Source organism: Lolium rigidum, chromosome 2, assembly GCF_022539505.1.
Source record: "Lolium rigidum isolate FL_2022 chromosome 2, APGP_CSIRO_Lrig_0.1, whole genome shotgun sequence".
NCBI classification, from domain to species: Eukaryota; Viridiplantae; Streptophyta; class Magnoliopsida; order Poales; family Poaceae; genus Lolium; species Lolium rigidum.
The window spans coordinates 214,907,188-214,925,621 of record NC_061509.1 but is presented as its reverse complement, the minus strand read 5'-3'; the positions used below and the strand labels follow the sequence as shown (position 1 = coordinate 214,925,621).

Genomic DNA, 18,434 nt, shown 5'->3' with positions numbered 1-18,434 from the left:
GTAATTTACTCAAGGGAAGGGGATCCGAGAGGCGATTGATCGGGGGTCTGGTTGTTGGGTGGCGGTGCAGCAGTAAGTCAAGGGGGTGAGCTGGGAGCCGGAGGAAGGGGGACACGGAATCTCTCGTGCTCTCCACCACTATTCGTTTACTACTAACCACGGTGCCACCGCCTGGTTCGCCGGTCTCCCGGCGTCATGTTGCTGCCGTAGTGGCGAACCGGCGAGCCTGGCGCTCGGCTGGACGAGCCGAGGCATCGCCGCCGCGCGGAAGGCGACAAAGCAGCGTTGGTGGAATCCTACGACCTCCGTGGCCGCCGTGGCCGCCGGCCACGTGGAAGCACTGTTCCTTGTCTTGATCTTCTCTGATGCTCGTGGAGCATCTTGATAGTATGTGAAAACAAATGCGACGTAGTACCACGGAAGCCACATGCTTCTGAATTTTTGAACGGTTTTTTACCCTAACCAAGAATCCAAGATCGACATTGCTACATAATGATCGTGACCCTCATCTCTGTTACAACTTAAGTAGAGTCAGAACTGCTATGGAATTTGCATGACAGAACAGAAAGAGACATTGAAATAAGCATTGCCAAGGACGCGGCCAGGATTTGTGGCCTTGCTATCTGAACTTGCATGACAAAACAGAAAGAGACATTGAAATATCAAGTAAATGACTTTTATCACCAAAGCAGCAAAAAGAAGCATTGCCAGGATTTGTGGCCTTGCTATCTGAACTTGCTGCCCGCCCTTTGGTAACAAAGATAGCAAAAATTATTTCTGGCCTTACTTCTGAAACATACAAGATAGGTTCAACAATGATAGCAAAACTAATGATAGCAAAACTGACATGTGGCCTTACTTCTGAAACATAAGATAGGTTCAGTTTCCACACCAATAACATACACATCTACCCACCAGTGGAGCTCATTCAGGCCATTGTCTTCTCAGCTCTTCTTACACAAGTATAAACTCAATATGATTAAACTAGCAAGTCACAAGTACAAAATCAAATATACCAAGAGCAAAATATATGCAAACAAAGTAGCAAGTATAAGCTCAATATGATCAGATGCTTTCCACACCAATATTATACACATCTACCGACCAGTGGAGCTCTCATTCAGGCCGTCGTCGGCTCAGCTCTTCTGGGTCAACTACAGAATTAAACTAGCAAGTCACAAGTACAAAATCAACTAATCAAGTATACTACCAAGAACAAAATAAATGCGAACAAAGTAAAAGCAATCACAGACAATAAAGACACAGGGCATTTGGTAACGAGGTTCAGCAATGTGCCTACGTCCCCGGGAGCCGAATTGCGGCGGCTCCATCCGTATATTTTCTTTATCCACAGTAAGGCAGTAGTACATCAGCAGTATATCCATCCAGGTATTTAGCCTATCTTATGTACACAGCAGAGCTTCCCATTGGACCATATCCAGTTCAAGAAGGGTTGTTCTCGTTGTTCAGCTTATCGAATATGGTTGAAGCTGTTGAACATCCCAGTGTGGGAAGCCTTGGGTGCAGGCTTCGCCGCTTCAGGAGCGCCAAAGACGTTCCAGAAGCGAAGAGTCTCATCCGCAGCAGCTGATGCCACGGTGCAACCATCAGGGCTCTGCAGTTTCACAACATGAGAAGACAGTCAGGCAAAGAACAGATTATAACATGCTGACAGTATCTGCGAAAGAAGAGATGGCAAGGAGAGTTCACCTGTGCCATGAAAAGGACACGGGAGGTGTGGCCAGTGAGTTCAGCCATCTTGACCATGGAAGGGTACTTCCACAAGGTCAGTTGGTTCTGCGTGAATCCGTGCGAACTAAGCAGCTCCCGCTCATTCTTGTTCCACAGAAGAGAGCACACTTGTGACCCGGTATCAACAGAGTTCAGGCATGCACCGGTGTGCGTGTTCCAGAACTTGATGCAGCGATCGCTACCGCCACCGCCAGTTGCCAGCAGGTTGCTCTGGAATGGGCACCATGCGAGCGCCTTGACAGCAGCCGTGTGGTCCTCGAGCCTGTGCAGCCACTGGTTGCGGCCTGCAGATGGCATGGAGGACGCCATGGACACATCCCAGATGTGCAGAAGGTTGTCGTTGCCTCCGCTCGCCAGCTGCTGCCCAGACCCAGACCACTTGAGCCCGCACACCTCCTGGCTGTGCCCCTGGTACGTCTGCACGGCATGGTCCCTGATCCTCACGTCGTTGTTCACGATCCTGCCGTCCATGCCGCCAGTCGTCAGGATGTTGTTGTTCCATGCCAGCGAACCGACCCTTGACTCATGCACACCCTTCAGTGTTCTCAACTGCATAGAAATAACAATGTAAATAAATCAGCATCTGATCAAGTTATTTAGGACACATAAATAACATGTGCTGATGCTGGGACAGTGTGCAACTAACCAGGCGGTTGGAGCTGGTGTCCCAGAGCTGGATGTCAGCCGAGTTGAGCCCAATAGCAAGATGGCGGCCATCAGGAGCCCAGCTGACGCTGGTGATGGGACCGTTGTCCTCCTCGACTGTCACGAGCTCAGATGTGGATCCAGTGGAGGCATCCCACAGGTACATGGTGTCGCCCAGCGCAATGGACAGCACGTTGCTGCTCCCCCAGTCCATGAGGTTGAGGTAGTAGTCGTCGACGAGGTCCGGTGCATCCAGAGTCCTCTCGGCAGACTGCAATGTTCAGCCACACACATCAGTAACCATCACCAATTGCTACCAGCACATCCCACAGCGTCAATGCATTAGCAGAACCACAAAGTATGTCCGTACCTGGGGGATATAGCGCCTCTGCTTGGCCGGCTTGGGCTGGTGAGAAGAAACCGCTTCGGCAGCAAAGACGTTCTCGGCCTCCGGCGGCTTGTTCCTGAAGGCGAGGATCCGCGTGCGGTTGTTGAGCAGCTTCTCCGCGAGAAGCCTCCGGTAGGCCTCCTTGGAGGGGGAAGCCGCCAGCGCCGCCGCGTTCTCCTTGTCCTTCTTGGTCTCCGTGAGCAGGTAGTGCGCCAGGTCCATGTCCATCGCTGACCGGTCCGGGATGAACCTGTCTCCCTGCACGGACAGAAGGGGGGAAAGATCCTGTCAGGCAATTCTGTCAAACAGCTTATGCACACAGGCATCTATAGGATTTCGGATCCAAGAACGACTTATGCACACAGGCATCTACAGGATTTCAGATCCAAGAACAGCTTATGCACACAGGCATCTACAGGATTTCGGATCCAAGAACTTACGTAGCACTTGGCCGACGGGTTGCGCGAGGTGGTGCTCAGCGACGGCATGTAGGGGCGGGATCCGGCCTCCTGGAGCGGCGGGCGGTGCACGGCGGCGCTGTGCTTCTCGGAAGAGATCGAGTGGGAGCCTGCATCCATGGTTATAGAAGAAAACAGAACAAAGAAAGAAATAACAGTAATAACAACAGGATTAGCGAGCAGAAAGCGGGGATCTTTCGAGAGCAAGAAGTCGAGCGAGCGTCGTCTCCCCGGGATGGGCAAGGGAGGCGGCGGCGAGCACGAGGGGGGCAGGGAAGAGAGAGAGACACGGATTGCTCGGTGACTCGTGAGCTCTAGGGATTTGACTGTGGGATGTATTTGTAGGCGTCGACGGGGACGGGACGGCGGCGGCGAGCTCGTAACGGCTACTCGACCGGGAAGAGAGAAAAGAGCCGTTGCTGCCGAGATTTAGGGTTCGTGCTGGGCTTTGTGGGCCTCTCCGCGTGGAAAGAGGTGGCGGGTCCGGTTTGAGCCCAAGCTTACCTCGCCGAAATTGGACTAAAAATAGGAGGCAATAAAAAGTTGCTAAAAATAGGAGGCACCAAAAACAGGAGGTGCTAAGAGTTGCCAAAATAGGAGGCACTAAATAGAAGGTAAAAAAACGAGGCAATAAAAATAGCTAGATTTAGATCAAGGTTTACAAAAATATTGACTAAGTTTTTTTGAAGGAAAAAAATTATCAACCGATTATATATGGTAGTAACTCCGTCTCGGTTCAGGAATCCTAGGAACCATTCATGCGGCGCTCATATCAAATCCTAGCAAATTACAGTATTTGACAACAAAGGTGCCTTGTAAATAAATCGTAATACTAACAAAAAAATGTTAGAATGGAGACTCGCCAGGAACCATTCATGCGGCGCTCGTATCAAATCGAGTGCACAGGCAAGATATCTGTGACATGCCGCATCCAGCACGCCCCTGTCCTGGCGTGATGCCAGTGACAAAGTCGTGCCTAGCTGCACATGCATTGCAGCACTGGCATGCCAATTCCAGAAAGAAGAAATTGTTCTCGTTCAGAAGGAAAATATTTACAGTAGTACAGCATCCAGAATCATGACAAACTCGTCTTTTGTACTGAAACAACATTACAGGCCTTTCAAGCATCGGACTCGAAACAAGCGGTGAAGATCAAACTCCACCAACCAGATCTACCGGCAGCATCTAGGCCAAAAACTTCCTTCCATGACACAATGTATACAGCCTCAGCACATGCCGATGCGATAAAGTTTCCGTCGGTTTTCAGCGACCCGCAAATCCATCATTCAAACTGATATGGTCAACCTTGGAGGGAGCTCACAGAAAATTCTATTGACAGCCCGGCATGGCACTTGAAATGTATTGCTTCAGATCATCCATTGTCATGCACTTCACCTTGATCCAATCCAAACAGGCGAGCTCCAGTATTAATTACAAGATAAGAGACCTTGAAAACGATGGAATTGCACGGTTAGCTACGGAGGTTAACAGCAGTGGATTGGCATCTGTCACAACAAAATGAATGGCAGAGGATTAATTCAACTTACCACAGCTTGCCGGTCGCAACCACGGCTTCCTGTTGGCACAAGGTTGGCATCAATCTCACTTTCCTGCTCTGTCCAGAGAAGACTGTTGTCTCCAATTCTTCATTTAATTCGTCACTACAAGACAACTTGGGAATTAATATATACTCTTTATCGGAAAAAAAAACAAGACCACTTGGGAAAAGGATCGGAACTGTTGCAAAGGATTTATGTGTTGATATACTTTACGAACTGAATTTCACACAGGCAGTAAAGCATGGTGCAGTAAATTCTTTGTTCCCCTGTCATATCGTTTTCCAGAATTCTTATCCTAGCTAGTTAGTTTTCAGCTTATTTAGCACGGTCGGTATCATCGAAGGGAATAATGATTATGCAACTAGATAATAACATAATCTCGAGTAATCACCATCACTGAATCAATAACTAGCCTTGAATTGAAAGGAAATCTGTCACAAGATTGAGCGCGAGCTAGTTCCAGCCATGGTTCTGTCAAGAGATCTTTCAGTTCTCACAAACAAAAGCCACTCAACGCATGGAGATTGAACGGCACTGATCTGTTGTTCCCTGTACTTTGCCTCCTGAGAAGTCGAAGGATGAACAAAAGATAGTATAACAATGTTGTTACCAAATAGCCAGGGTAGTTCCTCCGTCTTGTCATGTAGATGATTTTGAGAGAGTCTGCATGATCAGTGCTATTCACTTCTGCACTAGAAATTCAGACAAACGTATACATATTCTGTTCCATCAGATGTAACTTCCAATTCCTAGATTCAGTGAATTTTGGAGGGTAAGACAGTCTCTAACTAGTACAAGTATTATATGGAAAATAACAAGGGCTTCCAGAAATGTGACAACCAGCCATCAATGAACCTAAATGTATGAAGTTTGTTTCTCGAGAAAAATAAAGAATGAAGTACAAGCAGACATGCCTGACAATGTATGTGCCAATATGATTAACTCTCCGCAGACGCAGGATGATGCCCACCTTTAAATCTCCAATATTTTAAGCAATTGTACAGTTTGTTCCTCCAAGCAAAGTGTGCCGGTACATTCATAAAATACGGAAGCATGCAGAAGGCATGACTTGCATAGTTGCATTTCCCAACTTCTGTTTGGGATGAATAACAGCAAAGATGCCAAGTTCAAAGAGTGTGAGTTTCCTATCTTTCAGGTCTTCTGTTCTTAATGATAGCCCTTAGCTTTGACGGTTTGACCTCTCTTAGACTGTTCATAAGACACAATTAGAAAATGATTGCTATTTGACATGTTCTGTTATTTGCACATAAGTTTTGCATGAAGATCAAATTGTTGTTTTCATGCCTTCAGTCCTTCACATGCCAATTACATTTTTTGTGTTGGTTCTGACCATAGTCTTCTCTATATATCACTGGCATAGCACCACAACTGAAGGATCTTTTTGAACTGCTACTTTCTGAACAACATTTTCTTCATTTGATCCATCAAGAAGAATTAATCTTGGTATTTTTCTCTTCACATCTCTTCTCTCCAAGCTTTTAGTGCTACTGTCAAGATGCACATAATTAATTGAATTCATCTGCTTCTTTACCACCCCTAATTGCATACTTTAAATGTTTTATCCTCGAAAAATGGAATAAAATGTTCTGCTCTTCTTTTAGAGAACTTATTACTTGTAGCTTTATAAGTTAAAAAACCTCGTCAACTACTTCTGTATTATCGCACTTTTTGAGAAAATTATAGAAAGATTAGGGACATTTTGATCACTACCCATGATTTTATAATAGTGTCTGCTTATTAACTGGTAAGCTTAAGGTAGTTGAAGCCAAGCCACCAAGATTAATATTTATAGTATGAGACCAGATACACATTGGTGTTCGCTGGGTCATAAGGAAGCAAAGAGGCTTCATGTCTCATCCAATGTGTTAACACAACTTCTCCTCATGGAAAGAATGAGACAACCAGATTTCCTATCTTAAACTCCACGCCTTCGCTTCCTTCCAAACAACCAACACGACCAAGGCAAGCTGCAGCCTTCTCTATCTAACAAACTGATAGTCTGTTTCATTCAAGTTGAGTAGTCCCTCTCCTAAATATGCGTGTTTGAACCAATGATTTTCTCTATTTAGATCAAAACTAGTTCAGATGTTCACTTCTAACATGCTACTGTGGCATTTCTTCATCAGCTTGATCTCTTGCATTTAGTTCTTCTTCCCCAAAAATTGTACTACTTTACGATACTTCTTTGAGGATCAGTTGTTCCTAACTTTTGTTGTTTTCAGATATTGAGTGAAGGTAGCAGAGGCCAATATGATTGCTGAGGGAGGTTATTTTGATGGTTCCGAAGATGCTATTCTCATGGCAGGATCACTGATTCACGATTCCCTGGAGTCAATCTGTGACAATACAGAGATTGAACAGGGAAACTTTCATGGCGCCTCCTTCATAGAAGATGTCTGCAATCCAACTAATCTTACCTCTGAGCCTGCACAAACAATCAACCATATCCAACAACGAGCTGGACTTGCCATGCAACAGGACCTTCATGGCCACATGATACAAGAGACACAGGTAGAAACCTCAAACTGGGTTCCTGCAATCTTCAGTATCCCAAATCATATCCTCAGTCACCAGTCAATGGAACAACAAATGAATGACTGTGATGCTGCATCATATCCAAATGGTACACACACAACTGCGCCGGATCTCCTAAATCTTCTACAGATCCCAAGGTACAGCATGACTCCTGCATTCTCTTCGACAAAATGTATCTTCGGTGATCCAGGGCAGGATGCTGGCAACCATTTGGACATCCACAATGAGGTTCTGGGAGGAGGAATTCATGACATTGGGATGATGCTCAGTGATTCAACTCTACCGTTGCACTATAATGGTAATCAACCCCAGCTATTCAAGGATCTCTATCATTCAATTCCGCAAAGTTATGGGCTGTTTCCCAGTGATGATGAGAGAGATGGAACGATGGAGGTAGTAGGGGGTGCAGGAAATATTTTCCAAGAGATAGACGGGAGGCAGTTTGGTAGTCCATTAATGGGAAGAAAAAGTAAGAAAGGTGGCTTTGGCAAAGGAAAAACTAACTTCGCAACTGAAAGAGAGAGGAGGGAGCAGATAAATGTGAAATATGGGGCTTTAAGATTACTGCTCCCAAGCCCTACTAAGGTTTGTTCAACTCATCTTTACTATTTAAGATTTTGAATGATTCTTGGTAGCTACAGATAATTCACTTAAACATCAACTGATCACATGGATTTCCTAGAAATTTTGCTAGTTTTGTTTGGTTTCAGTCTTTCAGATTGATGCAATTTCAGTATGCACACAACAATACTTTATAAGAGCATAAATAGCACTACTACCACTGGCATATTAGATTATTAGAAGGTCAAACAAACCTTATAAATATCTAAAATATATTTATGTTTTCATCGCCAGCAAGCTTTTGCAGAGTTTCCTGTCTGCAGCAGTCTACCTAATATAAGTCTCGACATTAGATAGCATCATTTGTGTTTGCACTTTTCTGGGGTGATTACTGGAATTCTGGGTGAATTTAGTTGGCATATAGATGTACATAGATAATTAGTACCTAACCAAAAAATTCTGTTACCTTACTACCAATCCTGCTGATCCTAAACAGGTATCTTCAGGCTATCTAAGGCAAGTAAGAAATATATAATCATACAGACAAAACCTTGTTAAGTCTTCTTTAGCCTTCTTGTATTTCTCATGAATGTGATGTTATGGGTTGTTAAAATTTTCTTCTCCAGAATGACAGAGCCTCCATAGTTGGAGATGCCATTGAATACATCAATGAGCTCAACAGAACGCTGAAGGAACTAAAGAGCTTGGTGGAAGGGGATATCAAATATAGGATAAAGAGGCTTAAGTTGGATAACACAACACCTGATGATGGGGAAAGTTCGTCGCTGCAGCCAGTGAGGGATGATCAAGACAATCAACTGAATGGGGCTACAAGGAGCTCCTGGATACAGAGGAGGTCAAAGGAATGCCATGTTGATGTTCGCATAGTTGGTAATGAAATCAACATCAAATTCACTGAGAAGAAGAAGACTAACTCTTTGCTTTGTGCTGCAAAGGTTCTAGATGAGTTTCGTCTTGAACTCATCCATGTTGGTGGGGGGATTATTGGAGATCAACGTATATTCATGTTCAACACAAAGGTAACAATCAGATTTCTTTACTCAGAGCAGCATTTTGGTCCTTTCCCCCATTTCTATTCTACTAACATACATGGTACGATTCCACTTGTGTCTCTTGATACTGTGCAGATACCTGAGGGCTCCTCAGTCTATGCAAGTGCGTTGGCTATGAAGCTCCTTCGAGCTGTGGAGATGGAGCACCTCGCTGCCGATATCTTCAGTTAGCTTAGCCATCAAAACGGAGATTCACTCAGTGCACCACAATGGACTATTATGTTAGCATCTACCAAGGTGTGAAGTTACTAGAAAAATAACTAGGCCACCTAGAAAAACTTTTTCTTCAACGAGCACTGCTGACAATCTTGCGAGCAGTCTTGCACTCTCACTGTAACTGTACTGGTGTGATGCTTCTGATTTGGCATTTTATGGCACTATCAATCCACTACTTTGTCTATTTTCATTCCCTTTGCTAGTATAGCAGAAGGAATTCACCACTTGTGCTTCTTGATTCATGGGATAGGAAACAGCATAGTAATAGGAAAGGCATAGGATTGGGATGTCATGTCTACATGAATCCTATAGGAAGATGAAGTGTCTTTGATTGTGGCAAAGGAATTTTCCATGAGGTATGAATGATTTTTTTTCCCCTATAGGATTTTTCCTACAAGATTTCTATAGGAATTTTTCCTTCGGGATATGTTCCTATGAATCAAACAGCTCGTGTAGGAAATTTTCCATAGGATCCAAATCCTACACGATTACTATACAAATCCTATGAATCAAAGATTCAAAGGAACCCTTAACTGTTAACTTGCATATGTCTTGCTTAGGAATTCACCACTTAACTTGCATACGGCTTGCTTAGGTTTAGTGGTACTTGCAATACTTACTTCAAAATTGAGTCGAATAAAGGAAAACGGGACTGGTGCTTAAGATCCTTACCCTGGAGCCCATCATCCGAATGCGAGACCATTCTTCATCGCTCTCCCGATCCATGGAACACCCGATGCACACGTCTCGGTGAGATCTGAACGAAACGCGTAAGCAATCGAATCAAGTAACCTAATCGGTGGGACGAGGGATGCCTGCATTCGTACCAGTGAGAGCGAGATCGGCGACGCTGCAGGGGTGGGAGAACTGGGGGCGGCAGAGTGCTGAGCATGGTTCAGGTTAGGATCTGCCAGAACTTCAGAAGAGGAAGAAGGCATCTGGTTTCACATGAGCTTGGGGTTACTGTCCGGATGAGTCTTCCGTGGAAAAGGGCCAGACCGCACTAGTTGGAGAATACTTGGTCGGCCGGCGCAGCTGCTGCTGACTGCGGTGGCCGGCGGCGATAAAGTCGGCTTTGTCGCTGTGCGCGTCTTGGGGACCAGCTCTAGCTCAGTGAGTCAGTGGGGCTTTTCACTTGTTTTTAATAATTATTAAAAGACGGAAATTCACTTTTGATCCTGAGCCCCTGGGCGATTTTGACAAAAATAACCTAAAAGTGAAAGAAAAGCACAAACTAACCCTCTGGTCAAACTATTTCATCCAACTAACCTTCCTTACCATCGGCGCCACACATCCATGCTGACATGGCGCGGTCGACGCTGCGCGCCGTTGACCAGCCGACGTGGCTGTATGTGTGGCGCCGCCCACATGGGCGTCACACATTGAAAGTGTGGCGCCGATGGGAAGGGCGCCACACATCCACTTAAGTGAATCGTCCACGCTCGCCCGAGCCTGACCCAGCCACACTCCTCTCTCTGCTTCACTCGCTCAAGAACAAGGCGGCCGACTCTCTCTCTCCTCCCCCCTCAAATCCCTTGTATTTCCTCAGATCTGTCAGTGTAGATCGTTCCCAACCCGTTCCTTGAGGTAATCTCCTCTGTTCCCCTTCTTTTCATCCAATGAATTGATGGATTTGGTTGGATCTACATGTGAAACCCTAGATGTGAAACCCTAGGTTGATTTGAGGGTGGATGTAGATTTGGTTGGATTTTAGGGTTTGTTGAAGTAGGAGAAATTGTAGGGCTAGGTTGTATGGCTAGAAACCCTAGGTTGATTTGTGTTGATTATGGTAACTAATGAACACATGTGAATGGATCGTACCGAACAAGAGGGGGGTGAATGGGCGCTACACAATTTTTATGTCTTTTTCAGTTTTTATGCGATGCGGAAGTAAATGTGATAGTTTTAGAGGTAGGGGTGTTCCTAGTATGATCCTAGGCTAGTGCAACAAGCAAAGGAAGCAAGCAAGACAGTAAAGTTAGGGAGCGGGACAACCGGGGGGCGCGGAGACGAGGTGAGGTTTGTTTCTCGCAGTTCCTCCCACAAAAGGGAGTAAGTCTGCATTGAGGAGGTGCTAGCCACGAAGGCTAGACGGCCACACCACGAAGGAAGGCCTCACCCTATTCCTGGAGAAAGCCCCACGAAGGAGCTTCCCCTTCTCCACTAAGTAGCCGGTCGAGACGGCGGTTCCTTCACAAGGTTGGGGCGAGCTTCACAAACACCGGAGGCTCCCAACACCCTATGGGGTTAGCACAACTCCAAGCTAGCCTCCATAGGAGCACTTCCTCCAAGATCCCACCATAGGAACCCTAAATCCAAGATCCACTAAGGACTAGCTGGTATTGGTGACTTCTCTCTTGGTAGAACTATAGATCGGGGCCTCCTCCACCACTCCACAAAGTTTGAGCTCAGCAACAATGAAGGAGAGAGAATGAGAAGAGATAAAATCGAGCTGGGGAAGAAGGGCCCTTTTATAGGTCCCTCCAAATCCAACCGTTATGTGCAGATCCCGCACAACCGGTTCTACCGCTTAGGCAAGCGGTAGTACCACTATGGGTTTGAAATTCCCCCACAGATTTGCCACGTGGGCTCAAAGCGGTAGTACCGCTAACGGTACCGCTAGGGCCTCTCCGAGCCCCGGACTCCACGCGGTACCTCGGCGGTACCAACGCGGTAGTGCCGTAACTTGTGTTACGGTACCTAAGCGGTACCAAGGCGGTACTAAGCGGTACTTCCGCTCATGGTACCATAGAGGTACCGTAACACACTCTGTGGGTCTTTTCAGTGCAAACACCCAGAGCGGTACTTCAGGGCGGTACCAGTAGGGTAGCGGTACTACCGCTCCTGGTACCGGTAGTACCGGTCAGGCAAAATCTGCTGTTTTCTCTTTCCCTCTCCAACCACGTCACCTCGCGACACACACACAAGACCAGAAAACCTACAAGTTATGCTTCAGTCTTCCGATCATGAAATGTTCAAGGAGGGCACCGTGCACCTGCAAATCTATCAAAGACAATATATGCACACGGTTAAATTCATTCAAGTGTTGTTAGCAAACACACAAAACACGGGATATAGACCTTGCTCTTTTAATCTCCCCCTTTTTGGTGTTTGATGACAACACAAGAATTTGCAATATAGCATAAGATATTATGATAAGGTTCTAGATTTGCAAAAGCTAGACGGAGCTCCCCCTAGACGTGTGCATAATTTGAATATGCATTTGAATACACATACACACATCCTAGAGGAATAACTCCCCCTAGATTCTACAAACCATGCACATATGCAACAAGGATAAATGACATATTCATATAGCATATGCACACTATGGAGGCAACACATGATAATGCAAAGAGTTTTGGGTGAATTTGTCATACCTTTGCCTTGAGAAAACCCAAACTTCCAATAGTAATGCCTCCATAGAATTGGTGTAGCCAACAATAGATAAACAACGAAGACCAATAAAGGCTACCACGAATAGGTCTTATTACAAACCGGAAGATCCACGAATAGAGTAGCAAGCATACGAATAAGTTTTCGAATAACTAGGGGAAGAACATGATGCCAAGGCCAAAGAACCAAAAAGAAACGTCAAGCCCTTGGCATCCCCATGCAAATACCCGTCCTAAATAGATCAACTTCTCCCCCTTTGGCATCGGAACACCAAAAAGGGAGAGGAAGCATGCTAACGCCTGACGTATCGATAATTTCTTATGTTCCATGCCACATTATTGATGATATCTACATGTTTTATGCACATTATATGTCATATTTATGCGTTTTCCGGAACTAACCTATTGACGAGATGCCGAAGGGCCAGTTCCTGTTTTCTGCTGTTTTTGGTTTCAGAAATCCTAGTAAAGAAATATTCTCGGAATTGGACGAAATCAACGCCCAGGTTCCTATTTTTCCCGGAAGCATCCAGAACACCCGAGAGCCGCCAGAGGAGGGCCTTGTGGGCCCCAGACGACAGGGTGGCGCGGCCTGGGGTGGCCCGCGCCCCCTATGGTGTCGTCGCCTCGTTGACCTCCTGACGCCGCCTCTTCGCCTATATAAAGGTCCCAGACCTAAAACCTCGAGACGGAAAAGCCACGGTACGAGAAACCTTCCAGAGCCGCCGCCATCGCTAAGCCAAGATCTGGGGGACAGGAGTCTCTGTTCCGGCACGTCGCCGGGACGGGGAAGTGCCACCGGAAGGCTCCTCCATCGACACCACCGCCATCTCCATCAACGCTGCTGTCTCCCATGAGGAGGGAGTAGTTCTCCATCGAGGCTCGGGGCTGTACCGGTAGCTATGTGGTTCATCTCTCTCCTATGTACTTCAATACAATAATCTCATGAGCTGCCTTACATGATTGAGATTCATATGATGATGCTTGTAATCTAGATGTCGTTATGCTAGTCAAGTGAATTTTACTTATGTGATCTCCGGAGACTCCTTGTCCCACGTGTGTAAAGGTGACAGTGTGTGCACCGTGTGGGTCTCTTAGGCTATATTTCACGAATACTTATTCACCGTTATGAATGGCATAGTGAAGTGCTTATTTATATCCCTTTATGATTGCAATGTGTTTTGTATCACAATTTATCCATGTGCTACTCTAGTGATGTTATTAAAGTAGTTTATTCCTCCCGCACGGTGTAATGGTGACAGTGTGTGCATCCGTGTTAGTACTTGGCGTAGGCTATGATTATGATCTCTTGTAGATTATGAAGTTAACTATTGCTATGATGGTATTGATGTGATCTATTCCTCCTACATAGTGTGAAGGTGACGAGTGTGCATGCTATGTTAGTACTTGGTTTAGTTGTGTTGATCTGTCATGCACTCTAAGGTTATTTAAATATGAACATTGAATATTGTGGAGCTTGTTAACTCCGGCATTGAGGGTTCGTGTAATCCTACGCAATTAGTGGTGTTCATCATCCAACAAGAGAGTGTAGAGTATGCATTTATCTATTCTGTTATGTGATCAAAGTTGAGAGTGTCCACTAGTGAAAGTCTAATCCCTAGGCCTTGTTCCTAAATACTGCTATCGCTGCTTGTTTACTGTTTTACTGCGTTACTACTGCTGCGTTACTACTGCTTGTTTATTGTCCTGGGCAAAGCACTTTTCTGGTGACGTTGCCACTGCTCATACTTATTTATACCACATGTATTTCACTATCTCTTCGCCGAACTAGTGCACCTATTAGGTGTGTTGGGGACACAAGAGACTTCTTGCTTTGTGGTTGCAGGGTTGCATGAGAGGGATATCTTTGACCTCTTCCTCCCTGAGTTCGATAAACCTTGGGTGATCCACTTAGGGTGTGTTCGGTTTGGGGATGGGGTGGAACGGAATGGAACCGTTCCGCACCCAGAGCCCGTTCCTGCGTTCGGTTGCAAACTGGAATGGAATGAAGTGGTTCCTCCAAATGGAATATTCCCTCTAGATCCGGAATGGAGTGGTTCCTCCGATTCGGCCGGACGAGGTGGAACGGGTGACTGTCACACGCTGATTAATTAAGTTTAGCAATAATTAACCAAGGTTAGCAATAATTAATCAAGTTTAGCACTGCTTAATCATGTTTAGCAAATAATTAGTCGAGTTTAGAATAATTAATCGGGTGATTATCTCACCCATTCCATTCCATTCTCGTCCCATTCCAAAACCGAACACAAGGATGGAACCGTTCCGTGACAATTCTTTTGTCCAAACCGAACACAGGGATGGAACGGTTCCGTGCCAGTAGAATGGAATGGTTCCATTCCATTCCACCCCATCCCCAAACCGAACACACCCTTAAGGGAAACTTGCTGCTGTTCTACAAACCTCTGCTCTTGGAGGCCCAACACTGTCTACAAGAATAGAAGCACCCGTAGACATCAAGCTATTTTCTGGCGCCGTTGCCGGGGAGGAAAGGTAAAAGGCTCTCATACTCCGGTCTCAGGTAAAGTACTTTTCTGGCGCCATTGTGTGAGTGTTCGAAGCTATTTCCTTTAGATCCTGCAATTGCATCTTTTTGTTTCTTGTTTACACTAGCTTGGCATAATGGACAACAATGAGCTTCTTATTCTATTTCCTGATTTAAGACATGGATGGTTTGATGCGAAAATTAAAAAACCTATGGAACATATTAGTATGAACGCTTTGAACACCATTGTTGCTAATGATATAGAAAGTTCTAAGCTTGGGGAAGCTGGTTTTGATGAGCATTATATTTTTAGTCCCCCAAGCATTGAGGAGAAAATTTTCTTTGATGATACTTTGCCTCCTATTTATGATGATTATAATGATAGTAGTCTTTTAGTACCGCCTGTTATGGAGGATAAATTTGATTATGATTACAATATGCCTCCTATATTTGATGATGAGAATAATAATGATAGCTACTCTGTTGAATTTGCTCCCACTACAACTAATAAAATTGATTATGCCTATGTGGAGAGTAATAATTTTATGCATGAGACTCATGATAAGAATGTTTCATTTGATAGTTATATTGTTGAGTTTGCTCATGATGCTACTGAAAGTTATTATGAGAGAGGAAAATATGGTTGTAGAAATTTTCATGTTACTAAAATGCCTCTCTATGTGCTGAAATTTTTGAAGCTACACTTGTTCTATCTTCCTATTCTTGTTACTTTTTTCTTCATGAACTTGTTTATTTACAAGATTCCTATGCATAGGAAGCATGTTAGGCTTAAATGTGTTTTGAATTTGCCTCTTGATGCTCTCTTTTGCTTCAAATACTATCTCTTGCGAGTGCATCATTAAAACTGCTGAGCCCATCTTAATGGCTATAAAGAAAGAACTTCTTGGGAGATAACCCATGTGTTTATTTTGCTACAGTACTTTGTTTTATATTTGTGTCTTGGAAGTTGTTACTACTGTAGCAACCTCTTCTTATCTTAGTTTTGTGTTTTGTTGTGCCAAGTAAAATCTTTGATAGTAAAGTTCATACTTGATTTGGATTACTGCGCAGTTACAAATTTCTTTGCTGTCACGAATTTCGACCTGCCTCCCTGTAGATAGCTCAGAAAATTAAGCCAATTTACGTGCGTGATCCTCAGATATGTACGCAACTTTCATTCAATTTGGGCATTTTTATTTGAGCAAGTCTGGTGCCTCAATAAAATCCATCTTTACGGACTGTTCTGTTTTGACAGATTCTGCCTTTTATTTCGCATTGCCTCTTTTGCTATGTTGGATGAATTTCTTTGATCCATTAATGTCCAGTAGCTTTATGCAATGTCCAGAAGTGTTAAGAATGATTGTGTCACCTCCGAACATGTTAATTTTTATTGTACACTAACCCTCTAATGAGTTGTTTCGAGTTTGGTGTGGAGGAAGTTTTCAAGGATCAAGAGAGGGAAATGATGCAATATGATCAAGGAGAGTGAAAGCTCTAAGCTTGGGGATGACATAGGCATCCCAAATAGGCCTGCCAAAGATAGTACCCGGGGTTTAATGAAGGCCCACTACCCGAAGAATAAGAAGGTTCGAGAGCCCAAGATATATTAAGGAAAGTACAATTGTAATAGGAAGTGTTGTTTGTAATCTGGCGGGATGAGTTAGAAACCGTCCCGGACTCTGTAACTTGTACAAAACGAAACCCTCGGCTCCGCCTCTTATATAAAGGGGAGTCGAGGGACGAGGGAATAATCGAATCATTGTCTGCAAACCCTAGTTTTCATAATCGTCGAGCACTTTTCGGCTGAAACCTTCGAGATCTACTTGCCCTCTACTTATAACTAAACCCTAGCCTATAACCCGTAGGCATTGACAAGTTAATCCCTTGTCAATTGGCGCCGTCTGTGGGAATTAGAGGCGTAAGGATCTGATCTCGATGGCACGTTCAAGATCTTCGACATCGTCAACCGGAAGCAACACAATGGACCGAGGTAAACGGATCGCTGCTTGGTCTTGTCGATTTTGTTCCTCACCCACCCTCCCGTTTGGATGCATATGCGTATCCGGCGGAGCCCATGGAGATGACGTTCGGAAGGTTTCACTTTCGCGTCGAGAAGGAAGGATCGTATCGTGTCGAAATTCCGATTTCGTCGGGATCATCGGCGGTCGATTCCGATTTTTCAAGCTATGCATCGTCAACCGAGTCGAAGAAGAAACTTCGGCAACACGTTACGTCGGCATCGAGCAAGAGAGAAACTCGCCAAGATCTTCGGCGACACATCGTTTGAGTCATCCGCGGACTCATATATAAGCGATGGCTCAAGCGATGTCGACGATTACGACTTCATCGACAAATCCATCACAATGGGCAAGGTCTTCATCAATCTCAACAATGATGTCACCAAACCCAACATAGATCGGAGTACAAAATATCATCAGATTTATGCTATCGAAAATCAAGAAGAAACATCGGAGGCTTTCGACGATTTGGGGAATCCATATGTCGATCCCTCAGATCTAAGGAGAGGTATGGGCACTAAATATGATGGGCCCACACCACGTGTCAGAGTTCAACTTCCGCAAGCAGCCTGGGATAGAGCTGCAAAAGCTTTAGATGGGTCGGAGCCAATGACGACAACAGCTACAGCTCAAGAACTGCAAGCTTATCAATATAGGCTCGCACGAACTGCCCGAGAAATAGAAAAACAGACAGCTGAGTTGAACAGGAGAAAGGAGGCAGCTACGCATCCAGCGGGAGAAGGGCAGATCTAAGTGGACAATCTAGAGTTTCGGGTGATAGCCACGGGGAGGCTCGGAACGAGAGGAAGATCAAGGTTACAACACATACCCGAAGCGAAAAGAGAGCACTTGGTTCAAAACCTCGACATGTCCTTTATGTCGATAGATACAAGAGGAAATATTATCCCCAAGACACCAGAAGCTGGGTATATGGCGACACAAGCTTACATCCTCGCATCCAGGCCACCCCCAGGAGATCCAAGGGAAACATTATACAATATGGCGTTAGCGAGGGTTGGAGCTATGGGGACAGCGTTCGTAGCAACGCCTCCCGAAGGAGCGGCAAGGCAAAATAGTCCACGACCTGCAGCAGCAACGGCGGCGGTTCTCGAAGGACCAAGCGGAGCAAGAGACACGGGAGCACAAGCAAGGGTCGATAGAGCGAGACAAAGCAGAAGGGATCATTGGCAATCCCCGGAGCTTAACGACGAGGATATGTGCGGCCTGCCGTGCTTCACAAGGAGAGTACGAAAAACTCGAGTCCCGTCGGGATTTAAGTTGCCTGATCACTTCAAAAAATTCGACGGCTT

The 18,434-nt window shown here is 45.2% G+C and overlaps 2 protein-coding genes and 1 long non-coding RNA gene across 3 annotated transcripts; 1 reads left to right on the top strand and 2 right to left on the bottom strand.

Moving 5' to 3' along the window:
* Positions 1-1,246: 1,246 nt before the first annotated feature.
* LOC124692928 (cell division cycle 20.2, cofactor of APC complex-like) lies at positions 1,247-3,363 on the bottom strand. Its single transcript, XM_047226369.1, has 5 exons — positions 3,226-3,363; positions 2,768-3,043; positions 2,399-2,668; positions 1,711-2,301; positions 1,247-1,615 (listed from the first exon to the last, which is right to left on the bottom strand). The coding sequence occupies exons 1-5, from the start codon at positions 3,361-3,363 to the stop codon at positions 1,472-1,474; spliced, it is 1,419 nt and encodes a 472-aa protein (XP_047082325.1). The 3' UTR covers positions 1,247-1,471.
* Positions 3,364-4,184: 821 nt separating this feature from the next.
* LOC124692927 lies at positions 4,185-10,302 on the bottom strand. The gene is made up of 4 exons (XR_006999791.1): positions 10,036-10,302; positions 9,881-9,965; positions 4,791-4,904; positions 4,185-4,690 (listed from the first exon to the last, which is right to left on the bottom strand). It is a non-coding gene; the product is annotated as an uncharacterized LOC124692927 (long non-coding RNA).
* LOC124692926 (transcription factor EAT1-like) lies at positions 6,184-9,275 on the top strand. Its single transcript, XM_047226368.1, has 4 exons — positions 6,184-6,266; positions 7,046-7,943; positions 8,546-8,959; positions 9,068-9,275. Exons 2-4 carry the CDS (start codon positions 7,074-7,076, stop codon positions 9,161-9,163), a joined length of 1,380 nt encoding a protein of 459 aa, XP_047082324.1. The 5' UTR covers positions 6,184-6,266; positions 7,046-7,073; the 3' UTR covers positions 9,164-9,275.
* Positions 10,303-18,434: the final 8,132 nt, after the last annotated feature.